General features: G+C 42.5%; 2 protein-coding genes and 1 long non-coding RNA gene across 5 annotated transcripts in view; 1 reads left to right on the top strand and 2 right to left on the bottom strand.

The window, feature by feature from the left end:
• IGF2BP1 (insulin like growth factor 2 mRNA binding protein 1) overlaps positions 1-9196 on the bottom strand; it is a 61850-nt gene extending 52654 nt beyond the window's left edge. Inside the window, exons 1-2 of one of the 3 annotated variants that reach the window (XM_083408403.1) lie at positions 8518-9196; positions 6786-6846 (exon numbers count right to left, since the gene is read on the bottom strand). In XM_083408403.1, the coding sequence (XP_083264529.1) occupies positions 6786-6846; positions 8518-8692 (236 nt within the window). In that variant the 5' untranslated portion in view covers positions 8693-9196. The remainder of the gene's footprint in view (positions 1-6785; positions 6847-8517) is intronic. The other 2 variants (XM_083408402.1, XM_083408404.1) reach the window with 2 other exon arrangements.
• Positions 1-12645, bottom strand: part of LOC310661893 — a 157289-nt gene that overhangs the window by 68636 nt on the left and 76008 nt on the right. The window lies entirely within an intron of this gene.
• The window catches only part of GIP (gastric inhibitory polypeptide), a gene marked incomplete at its 3' end in the record, with an annotated part of 29923 nt that continues 23444 nt past the window's right edge, over positions 6167-12645 (top strand). Inside the window, exon 1 of the mRNA XM_083408459.1 lies at positions 6167-6264. Coding sequence (XP_083264585.1) covers positions 6197-6264 — 68 coding nt within the window. The 5' untranslated portion in view covers positions 6167-6196. The remainder of the gene's footprint in view (positions 6265-12645) is intronic.

Raw genomic sequence — 12645 nt, forward strand, 5'->3', positions numbered from 1 at the left:
TGAAAGGGATGTCCTATTTGTTACACAACTGGGCTGCTACAGCTGAACCCTACCCCAAAACACAATACCAAATTGTTTACTCAGAACTGCATCCGACTAAGTAAAATGAGGTTTAAAGGTAAAGGTACCCCTGACCGTTAGGTCCAGTCGGAGATGACTCTGGGGTTGTACGCTTACCTCGCTCTATAGGTCGAGGGAGCCAGCGTTTGTCCGCAGACAGTTTCCAGTTCATGTGGCCAGCAAGACTAAGCAGCTTCTGGCGAACCAGAGCAGCACACGGAAACGCCGTTTACCTTCCCACCGGAGTGGTACCTATTTATCTACTTGCACTTTGACCTGCTTTCGAACTGCTAGGTGGGCAGGAGCTGGGACCGAGCAACGGGAGCTCACCCTGTCGCAGGGATTCAAACCGCCAACCTTCTGATCGGCAAGCCCTAGGCTCTGTGGTTTAGATCACAGTGCCACCCGCGTCCACAAACAAGGTTTACTCCTAGCTAAATACGCACTGGCTTGTGGTAGGAATACCCACACATCCAAACCCAAACCATCATCCTGGCCTAGTCTAAGTCAGAGGTCCTCAAATATGCAGAGAACTGCACATGACAACAGGACCCAAAGAACCATTTGGGAAATGCCGTGAACCCAAAGGGAAGACATGGGGCTAATGTTTCTCAAGCAGCAAACTGCAATGTGGGGGAATAGACTGCTCAAAAAGAAAAGGGCACAATTCCCCTGGTAATGGATCCTGGTTTTCAAAGTTCTGCCTCACCAATATTCACAAGTACCTTCCTCTCTTCATAAATGCAGCATCTTAGACCCCAGGAATCATGGACACTGCCATTTAACTATACAGTACGTGGTGTAAAGTTGAAAACAAATTACAGTGGTACCTTGGGTTACATATGCTTCAGGTTACATACACCTCAGGTTACAGACTCCACTAACCCAGAAATAGTACCTCGGGTTAAGAACTTTGCTTCAGGATGAGAACAGAAATCGCGCAGCGGCAGCAGGAGGCCCCATTAGCTAAAGTGGTGCTTCAGGTTAAGAACAGTTTCAGGTTAAGAACGGACCTCCGGAACCAATTAAGTACTTAACCCAAGGTACCACTGTACAACTAAGAAGCTGCACTTTCTTCTCCCAAATCTTTAGCATGCCATCTTTTTAGAGGGCGACAACTCATAGGTATCACAACTTCTAGAACCAATTATCCTTCTACGCATCTTCTAAAGCAAATATTTGCTGCTTTGTTGCAAGTGTCACTACCCTCTCAGGAAACTCTGAACTTTCCCACCAATGCTTCCCCCTGCCTTTAAAAAAACCCCCCACAAAAGTTCACTAAATTTAATAGGGCATGCCATGCAATCTGTATTTGTAAACCTGCACATTTCCTTGGAGGCAAGCCCCACTATGCTCAGTGGGGCTGACTCCCAGGTAAGTGTGCATAGGAATTGAGACTTAAGAAATATTTCGTGGTGTCACCAAGGGAAACGCATTCAACTCATAAAGTCAGCATGTATCTGCTGAGCAGGCTAGTTATTAGCTACCAATAAACAGAACCTCCTATAAGGGGTCTTGGGAGTTGATTCTCTATCTTAGGTGCTTGGGATTTTTAAATGCTAAATTTGTCTTATTTTTTCCAAGAATCTCTTCCACTTTCCAAACTTTCTCAACTGTTTGCTGCCACAATTCTGAAAAGCATCCATTTTTCTGGGTATTTTGGGAAGTTTGAGGGGAAATGAATGCATAAAAAGGGGCTTGGGAAGAATGGCATTTATCATTTGAGGTATGTTTCCCTGCAAATGCAAAACAAGAATTACTTGTGAATTCTCCTAAAACTTCTATTTTTCCTTTATGTAAAATATGAACAGTGAAAAACTGCCCCCTTGTTCCCTCTTCAGCTGAAACTGGTAAGAACTAAATAGGTGCTTATAATTCTCCTAAGGCTGCACTTTCCCTGAGACTTAGCCCTATTGGGACTTACCTCTGAGTAAAATGCATAGGTTTGGACTGCCTGTGCCTCTCTAACTTTAAAAATTTCAACCAGGAAGATCCAATTAATTCACATTACTCAAAAGGTACCAGGTCCAAGCTGAAGACAAGACATACTTTTCTTGATCCATGGGATCTCCCTCATGTGAATTAGCAGTGTGTCATGCAGAAAAAGTATGAAGCATGGGATCAATAGAAGCGATCCAGCAATGAAGCGAAACGTGAAACTTTCCCTGTCACATGTTGTCTCTCTAGCCACTTAGGGGTAACTGTTCACACCAACCTTTTCCCATTTTTATTGCCTCTAAGTGGGGCTACTTTGGGGGCACATCTTTAACTCTATGAACAGTTCCTGGATTGGAAATCAGTCAATACAGTGGTACCTCAGGTTAAGTACTTAATTCATTCTGGAGGTCCGTTCTTAACATGAAACTGTTCTTAACCTGAAGCACCACTTTAGCTAATGGGGCCTCCTGCTGCCACTGTGCCACTGGAGCACGATTTTTGTTCTCATCCTGAAGCAAAGTTCTTAACCCGAGGTACTATTTCTGGGTTAGCGGAGTCTGTAACCTGAAGCGTATGTAACTCGAGGTACCACTGTATTGCAAAGGAGATTTTAAGTCTACATGTCATTTCTGCCTTTCCTGTCCCTAATACCCGTTTCATTTTATGAGCTTACTTTTATACCCCCAACAATTCACTAGGAAAGACACTGTTGCCTGTAACCAAAAAAATATATGAAGCAATACCAAACAGGTAAATCTACCAAAATAGGTATGCAAAAAGCAAAACAGAACCATTTTGAAATAGTACGTTTAAGCTCATTTAAGTGAAAGCTTTTAGCGTGATTCCAACTTTCTTTCCTTTTGATGCAAAACAAGTGTAAAGTTAACCCTTTTGTTGGGGAACTGAACATTAACAAGCAAATTTTTTTTGTAGATTCTCCCATTAAACTTAAGGCTACAAACCTCTACACACAATCACCCTGGGAATAAGCTCCATTAAACTCAATGTGACTTCCTTCTGAGTAGGCATGCATAGGATTGCCCTGTTAGTTCCTTGTTTGTTGTAAGGATAAAAAGCTCACAGACACACGATCTTCAGCTAAATTTGTAGAAAACTACACATCTACTACAGGATCTAAGCTTTCACACATTCTGTTAAAAAGAGCCTAACTTAAGAAACTGCACATGTATTGACGAGATGCCTTAAGCAAGTTTTCTCATAATTCTACAGAATTTAACCCCAAACAACAACAAAAATCCTAATAATTAATAAGTGTGCTACTTTTGTGAATGATAAAGCTTAGCTGTACCTGTAGAAAAACTGCCTTAAAACTATCACATGTCCCTATTAGTTAGAATTTTGACTACAGAGGTATAATCACTGTTTCCTTAGTTACTAAATTTCATTCTCTCTATGCTAGTCACTTCCAGTCTTTCATATTTGGAATGTTTGCTTGATGGATTCACTTAATTTTCCCTCCTCTCATTCTTATCCATTCACATTTGTCCTGGTCCCCCACCCTACCCCAACTCTATCCACTTCAATCTTTTCAGTCTGAGACAACCCCACCCCTAACCTCCAAACATTTCTTAACATTCTTGAGTCCTTAAAACATCTTCGAGGTTGTTTTAATTAACCCTTTCCACCACCAAAGGAATTTGCTGACTTTTAAGGAATAAAATTGCCCCAAAAAAAAAAAAATCCCCCCATGTCCTTTTTTCAATAAAGTTATAACTGAAAACATACACGCCAAACACACAAAGTCTTTTTAAATATATATAAATCTACACTCACGTTGCAAGTGTGGAGTACTTTCTTGTAAGTAAATGCAACTTTTAACCAGAATGTCAAGATTAAGTAGAGATACTGCAGTCCCAAAAAGACCCAACAAGACTACTCATTAAGTAAGTGCTTTACTTGTAGGTAGTTCAGTTTTTCTAAGTAAGAAATCGCAAATTTACTTATCCATCTGTGCATCTCATATATTAAGAAAATGTTAACTGTGCTTGGTATCTCAACTTGGTATTTGTGGAGCTTCATTTTTAAAAAATATAACATCCTGCAACAACCAATTCATTAAAAACTAGCTGAAATCATTCACAATTGTGGTGGAGATAAAGCCCTTTTAGATATATCCAGGACCAACCATTTTTACAGAGGCCAGTAGCACATTCTGCATGTGTTTTAATTACTATTTAAGATAGCCAGGTGGCAGAGTTTATAAATGGTAGGCATGCCATGTCAATGGCAGTGTAGATTATAATCATTCCTAGAAATCATTCCTTTCAAATCTGAGTATTTTGGGGCAACTTCTGGTAAATGAGGCTCAAGAAATAAGCCAAGCTTTATTTATATTTAACTGTGGTTTTACTTCATTAAAAAAAAAATAAACTGAAAGGATACAGATCAGCATGCCTCTGTTTGGCTAGAATTTTCTTCCACTTAAAAGGTGACATTTTTTACAGATTTAGAGAGAAGGGGAAAACAACTCTCACAGTTATTGAGACTATGCTAATCATATTTAATTAACTAGCTGGGTATCATCCCAAACAAGAAAATCAAGTCTCGATACAAGTGAAAGAAAACACCCTAGCCCTGTAAAAATTCAAGCTAGCAGACCATACATTTTTATCAATGGAAAAGTGATCTGGTATGAAATACAGGCTCTCCTTTCTTGCCCTTAATACCTTGCCCAAAAGATTCAACATTTTTCCTCTCACTTCTATGGGAAAGAAATGCAAAATCCCTGTTGGGAAACTATTGAAGTCACTTTATCACACATCCTGAGCACAAGGTTAAAAATGTATTTTAAGGGAACCCACAAATAAAATCCTGGCATGCAACAGATGACGTCAGATCAACTCTTCCAAGGAAGACTTTGAAAACTCCAACATGGCCACTGACTATTAAGAAGGCAGATGTTTAGATGCATGGAGGTGAAAATATACCCCAGTGATAAGTTGTCTGGGATCTGTTTGATTTCTCTGCCTCAAGTCTACTACCAGGTTTAATTTTTCTTCCTACTTACACCCATATAACCACAATGTGCTTTGAATTACAAAATCTTTCAAGGGATTAATTTGTATATGGTAGATTTCTTAGCATTACTTAGCAAGACTTAAGAGAATCAGCAACTCCTCAAAATCATCAAATTTCTACACAACTGACAGGCTTTTTTTTGAAAGCGCTGAACAGGAAACAAGAATAATCAAGTTCCTTTTCTCTCCCTCCAACACCCAATCCCAGCTCCCAAATGTTTATTTTGCTTTGTTTCATTCTAGAATTGCCTGCCCAAAAATCCTTCTCCCAATTGTCATTTTAAACCACAGCTACACTGTGTACCATGCCACAAAGACAGTTACAAGCACTATTGATCACCCATTACACAAGGCCCATGCCTGTTGCTACAATAAAATAAATTATCGAATAGATTTCGGGAGCCTTCCAATCCGGAGGGAGCTGAGGGAAGTCATTCATAAAAAAGAAATGTTATCCTCCATCAGCACATTCTGCTACAAAGTTTGAAAGTCCAAGATATCTACACTCCCCAAAAGGAGAAGGAGAAATTGTGCTGTGAATCACAAAACAGAATATATTGAACTATATAGTAACAAACACTCACATTTCATCCCACCCCCTTTATTTTTTTAAACAATTGCCTGGAAAACACAAATTCACACTGAATTCTGGTGGAACAGCGCATTATGATGTTTGTGTCTCCTAGATTTCACAGGAATGAAGAGTAATTGTAACTTTCCTCCACACCATGTGATTTTTACTTCACCATGCCTATCCAAATCTGCCATTTTTAATCCAGGCAACCAAACCATTGTACAAGCAGCAAGTACACATATTGAATATGTTAATACCACATTAAAGCATGATGAGATAACTACATCTCCACCAAGGTGTAAAGTTTGAGAATTATTCAGAGGGGCAGCAAATGAGAAAAAACACCAATACATTAAAGCATTAAAACAAAGCATTAAATTAAATTAAAACAAAGCATTAAAAGGTTGCATTGCAGAGGAAAGCCTGTTCAAGTAGGTATTTATTTACAGTAAATGGTCCTGAAATTTACAGAAGAGCACCTCTGCCTCCCAATTTTCAAATTCCCTCTGAATGTACTGAATTCTGATTTTATCTCTTTTCCCTCTGGTACTTTAAGGGGGCAATCCTATGGGCAAGATCCACCAGGATGAGCTGCATAGGATACAGAAGTCAAGCTCAAGGCCCCAACCCTGGCTCAGCTGAAGATACATCAGAGTAAGTTGCTCAGTCTGGATGAGTTGAGGCTTGTGTAAGTCTCCCCAAAAGGGGCGTGGTGGGGGTGGGACCAGAGAGAGGGGCTTAAGGCAGGATCCTAAACCCATTTGGCTCAGCCACGTGATCTGGCAATACAGTGTAAAAGCACTATTTTAAAAGTTTTTCCCTCGTTCAGGATTAAGCAGAGCAGCAGCCCCACTGCTAAACAGGGTTTGGATTTGGTGTAACTTTATGACAGCTTAATTTACACCAATTTGCACCAGCTTCTTGCATAGGATTGCTCCGCAAAAGTAACTCTAGGAATTTGGATGGGGGTGGTGGATCAAATTAGCCACCAATTTTGTTTTCTGCTCTCTTCAAAATAGTTTCCTTTCAGAGCAGAGATTGAAAATGCTAATACACCTAGTTTTGTCTGCACAACTCTGGGGAATTTTAAAAACATGGTTTTCTTCTTTTCCTTTAAGCAAACATGGAATTTTCTCAACATGGAAAAATTTAAAGAAATTAAACAACTGAATTACCTTTGCTTTTTAGGTACTGAGTGTTCAATCTCAAGTTGTTTTCCATGCAGCTCCACTTTGCCTAAAAACACAAGTGTCTTTTTTAAAAAAAACATGTACATATGGAAATCTGGACACCATTCTCACGTACAGCTCAATTTCTGCTCCCATTCCTCATATTTTAATTCAATTTTATTGGGGAATTCAGATTGCCTTCACCAGAAATCCCACTGCCTTGAGAGATGCGTTTTCCTCTGGATAAAACAAAAAACTGGATTTCAAATTGAGGGGACTAAACAATGGAAGAAACCAATAATGGAGGTTTCCCCATGACCCTACTTTTTGCACATTCAATTCATTCCTCCTTCATATGCTGGAAGATCTGTTTAATCACAGGAAAGGCAATTTTAAGATTTGCAAGGCCTATTCCGTCGATTTATTCCACCTCAACTTGTTCGGCTGTATCTTTTTTTAAAAAAATTAATAAGAAAATCCGTGAAAACTGTATTCAGCTGGGAAGAAGGAACGTGAATCTAGAAAAGGATGGGGAAACTAAATTCTAATGTGTTCCTTTCGAGTAAGGGGGCAAAAGAGGTTTTTTCCCAGCAAAGGGCAACATCAGCTTTGCTTGCTAGTTCCTCTCTGCCTCTTCTCAATCTCTTAGCAGCATGGCGACCTTCGCGCTAATACACACATCACATGCCCCAGGAAAACCCAGTTTAAAATCAAAATGGCCAAAGTCCAACAACTCCCGTCTTCCCTCCCCACCTCCCACTTCCAGAGGAGCCCCTCTCCCATCCCACAAAGCACCTCACACTCTTTTAAAGGACAGAAATAGAGAATTTGATCCCATGGCAAAACCCAAATGGCCTTGCAAGACGAACCACCGAGGCCGGGGGGGGGGGTTGATCATGGAACCTCGAATTAAGGGAAAGGGGCTTAATATTTTGATTTGATCCCCCCCATTTCATCTCCAGAGAGATCGGGGACTGATTTGTGGGAGGGGGGCGTCCAAAGACCTCCCGGGAGCAAAAGAGAAAACTGTCATTCTCGCCCTTTTTGTGTGCGCGTTTTCACGTTGCGAGGGGGTTTGCCAAATTTTACCCTTTTTCATATATATAAAAAAGGTGAATGCTAAAAAAACGACGACGGTTTAAGGGGGATCCACTATGATAGAAGAGGAAACATTCTGGGTGGGAAGGAGGAGGAATTCAAACAAATAAAAGAATTCCGCGAGCCCTCTAGAAATCCACTGGAAGCAGATGGAGAAATCCTAGGCCCTACAAGTTGTGTATTACGCAAAGACACGCAAGAGACATGGTTCTCGACTCGGGGTCAGATAGAAGCGGGGAGCAAAGCTGTGTGTGTGTCCCCAACTACCCCAAGTTGCGGGTGGGAGGGTAGTGGGGGAGAAATACGAAACGAAAGTGAACTTTCATTGATGACACCCCAGAGGTAGAAAAGAAACAGGGCGGAAGACGCACGAGTACCGGAGAAGTGTGACTGAACGCATCTTTGCAAAACCACATTGTGTGGATCTTGGAAAGGGAAAAGAGGGTCGCCAGAACTAGGAGCGCTAGGTAGTTAACTGCTGCTGTTGTTGTTTTAAAAAAAGAAATGTGTTTGGATCTATAAATTTAAAAAAAAATCTCTAAAAACCCCCACAAAAACAAAAAAACTAAACCCACTACGGCTTCAGAAGGAGAGAGCGGGGGGATGGGGTGCGGAAGACAAGAGAGATCCATTGGCTTACCAGAAAAAGTTTCGATGGCTTTCATGGCCCATTGCTCATCTGGGCAGTCGACAAAGGCGTAGCCAGATTTCACCAAGAACTGGCCACTGAAGGAGATCTTGTGGTCGTTGAAGACTTTCTCCAGATCCGCCGGAGTCACGTTCTCGTTGAGGTTCCCAATATACAGCTTGTTCATGGCTGATGCGTTTTGCACAAAATGTGGGGTAGGTCCAAAAAGGGAGGGAGTCACGGGAGGTGGGAGGGAAACTATATTATCTCACACACCGGGGTGGGGAAAGGAGGGCAATGGTAGGTGGGTGGGTGTGAAACTTTCAACAGATTCTTTTAAAAAAAAAAAAAAACCTGCCTTTTTTTTTTTTGGAAAAAAAAGTTTCTTATTCAATCTTGTAGGCCCAGCAAGTAGGAAAAGCCTGTTATTTTGGGTGTGGGGAGGAAAGGTGGGGGTGATCTAAGAGGAAAGAGGGGGGGAAATGTTCCCTGTTTTACGGAATCAATGGGGCTGGTGGGACTGGATGCAACTTGCTATGGCGGTCTTGGGAAAATGGCTCTTTTTTTTTTTTCCTTTTCCAGCGGCCCCCCAACTCCTTTTGAGTCGCAGCTCATGTGTCACACTCTCACACACACACCACATAGGACGTCTCTGAGGCTGAAGGCAGCCTTTGGCGCCGCCCCTAAATAAAATCGACCTGGAAAAATGAGTGAAAATGTTTGCAAGAGGAAGCCACGTGGTGGAGCCCCAAAAAGGGACCACCCTTCCGAGGGGAGGGGCGCGCACGCACCGACAGACGCGCTCATGTGCAGAGGCGCGGCAGCTTTCCATTGCTCGCTCTCTTCTTCTTTTTCTACCCCCCCCCCAACTGCAAATACTATTTTATTTACATTTTGCCCATCTTTCCTTCCCTCCCCTTTAAAAACAACAACCCGTTTTCTCCATTTCCTTGTAGAATCTAGATCTGTGTAGTAGGACCACCTCTCTCCCCCCCCCACCCCACCGCTTTTGCTGGAGGGCTGCGACGAGACCCAACCCCCATCGCGACCCCCCTCCCCCCTCTTCCCCCAGCCGGTTCTCCCACCCCTCCCCCTCATGAGCTATGAGCTTCTTCTTAAAGAGTTTGAATGAGATTTTCTGGGTGTAAACTTAATTCAAAGGGCGCTCTGGCTCGCCCCGAGGAAAGAGGGCGGAGGAAGGAAGGAGAGCAAGCAGGCGCGCAAACTAAGCGCGCGCGGTGCACCCGGAGCTTCGCTCTGCCCATCCGTACGATTTGGGGATCGCCTTAGGAAGGGGGGGGGGGTTGAAGAGTAAAAAAGGCGAAGATGACCAGATGCGATCGTGGGGGTTGGTGAGCATGGACGAGAGCCATATTGGAATTTGGTTTGTGTGAAGAGTTGTGGAGGCATTATTAGTGCAATAGTGCAAAATAATTGTAGAATTACTGTTGAATCCCCAACACACACACACACACACACACACATAGATATAGATATATATAGTTTATATATATATACAGTTTATATATATATATGCAGATGATAGATAGATAAGATATAAAATGGAAACATCCTGTGGGTGGTTGTGATACCGCAGCACACGATCTTCATTTGTGCATCCCGCGAGCCAGAAAGAAAGGTTCACACGTTTGCGAACTTTAAATGTCACGTTAGCGTTTCTTAAGAAAATGTGGCGGGTACGTTGGAAACGCACGAATCTGAAATGGGCACTTCTCCTCCTCTTGCCATCCAGCTGGTGCTTCTCCTCCGCAAGCATAAAAACGATTTAATAACCACAATAATAACCATGTATCAACCCTGTTAGAACTTTCTAAAATAATAATAATAATAATAATAATAATAATAATAATAATAATAATGTGTACTGACTAGGCAGCAGCTCGCTCCAAATAGATGGAATGCAAACGCGATGCTAGCCGCTCTCCTTTGCCTTGCAACTTTTCGATGAGTAGTTTTCCACCTAAACATTTGTAGGTCTCCTGTTTTTTGTTTTTGTTTGTTTCGTCAATAAATACCTCACATATCAGCAAAAGGGCAAGAGGAGTTTAGGATCTAGGAAAGGGCGAGGGCGGTTGTTGGACACGGTGCCTGCAATATTGCGCGAGCAGGCATTTGGTTCCATGAATGGACATCGGTGGGAAGCCATCGAAATTAAATATATATTTCTCCACCAACCAAAAGGGCGCCGATTGGACGGCTGCTTCCGCTTAACCCTTGTCTCGCACGAGGCAACATGTGCGCCCCGTCTCCCCCTATTCCTCTTCCTCCTTCTTTTTAAAGTCATCCTTCCATGTGCGTTCTTTTTGGAGTGGGGAAAGATCTGGATCAATTTATTGAAATAAAAGAGGGGGGGTAAACTTTGGTTTTATTGCCCCTCCGCCCGATGCTCTGGTTTAAAACCCTGGAGATCTGAGGGGAACCCCCCCCCGCCCTTATTTCTTAACGGCCCGATCCTACGACACGCTTACTCGGAAGTAAGTCCCCCCTGCGCGAAACGGGGCATGGATAGCTAGCGGTGCGCCTTTGGCGAGGCGCGCGAAGTCGCCAAAATCTATTTTTGTCACTTTCTGCCAGGGATCAGCAGCCGAAGGATGCTTTCCTGAGCAGGGAGTGGGGGACAAAGGGGAAGATGGTGGCTCGCAGCCCTTTCCCACCCGCCTCCCCCTCACTTTTAATGCCTCCTTTCCAGAGGAGGAGGGGGGGTGAAATTAAAGGGTGTGTGTGTGTGCGTAATAGCCAAGTTGGCTGTGAAGAGGCGCCAATTGTCCCTCTGCAACGCTGGTCCCTGCCATTATCCAGGAGGGATGGGGGGCGGAAGGTGGTTGTGGTGGGGGGAGGAATCTTTAAAGCATGCCAGTCACAACCCACCAATCCAAGGGAGCTCTGGGGGGCGGAGGAGGGGGGTGGGAGGGAAATGGCAAGGTGGGGGATGGGGCGGGAGAGGTGGCCTCGCCGGAATGTGCTGGCCCTTTAAATGGCTGCTGGGGGAGTGTCCGCGTGTGCATGGCCAAAAAAAAAAAGGAAGAAAGAGAAAAGAAAAGCCGGCTGGAGCAGAACTATTTCGTTCGGAAGCTTGCATTGCACAGAGTTGTGAATGGAAGGATTTGAGTTATCAGCATCATCAGGTTTCTGATTCCTCTCTCCCCCCCTCCCGTTTTTCTTTTCTTAAGAACAAACATTACTTTAAAATGCACACACACACATATCACAAACGTGAAGTGAGTGGGAAAGATCGATTCTCCTGATCGAACGAGAAATGTGAGGCACGCCACCACTGCTAAAATTAAATTCTGCTCTAGAAAAATAGGTACTTAGCCATTTAAGTGGGGGAAATGGTAGTCGCTGGACTTTGATCTTTTTAAAACATTCCGGAGATACATTATTAGCAAGACCCACGTTGTGTGTAAATAGAAGCATAATCCCCTAAATGCCACGTGTTTTCCTTGCACGGAGATCTTCCGTAGCCATTTATTTGTTTTTGAGCCTTTAAGAAAGTCAGAGTGACCTACCAGATCAGGTTTCGATTGTAGCCCAGGTCATGTGCTTAAAATGAAAACCCTTCTTTGATTAGTTTTAAAAAGAACAAACAAACAAAATTGTTCCAAGGCTTGGAGATAAAGATATATTAAGAAATATTTAAACTTTTTCTCTTGGGGGTTATTGTTCGATGGATAGATGCACTTTTTCTGTCCTTAACTAGTATAGATATTTATGAATGAGTATCCAATGCTAGAAGAGAACAATTTTGCAACTTCCCTAAAAGCATTTATTTCTACAATTGTTTTACTTCAGAAATGTCTATGAACATGCAAATGTTAAAGATCGTTTGGAGAAATCTTGAAAACTAGCAACTTTCTCAACCCAGTTAAAAATATAGAATACAGAATGAAGTTTATATATTCTCCCGGCTCTAGTAGGCAAACCCTTTTAAATGCACATTACAACATGAAAACACGGAGATCCTATCTTTGAATAAACTACCAAAACCAGCCTTACCCTCCTGATTTAAATCTCAAATATTTTTCTATCATTCATTGTTCCCTCCCTTTAAAGAACAGTTGCTTGTAATCAAGAGAAATTTTATCTACATGCCTGTTGGTCCTTTCAACTGCATAATCT

The sequence above is a fragment of the Podarcis tiliguerta genome (genome assembly GCF_965153285.1).
Source record: "Podarcis tiliguerta genome assembly, chromosome: 13".
Taxonomy (NCBI): Eukaryota; Metazoa; Chordata; class Lepidosauria; order Squamata; family Lacertidae; genus Podarcis; species Podarcis tiliguerta.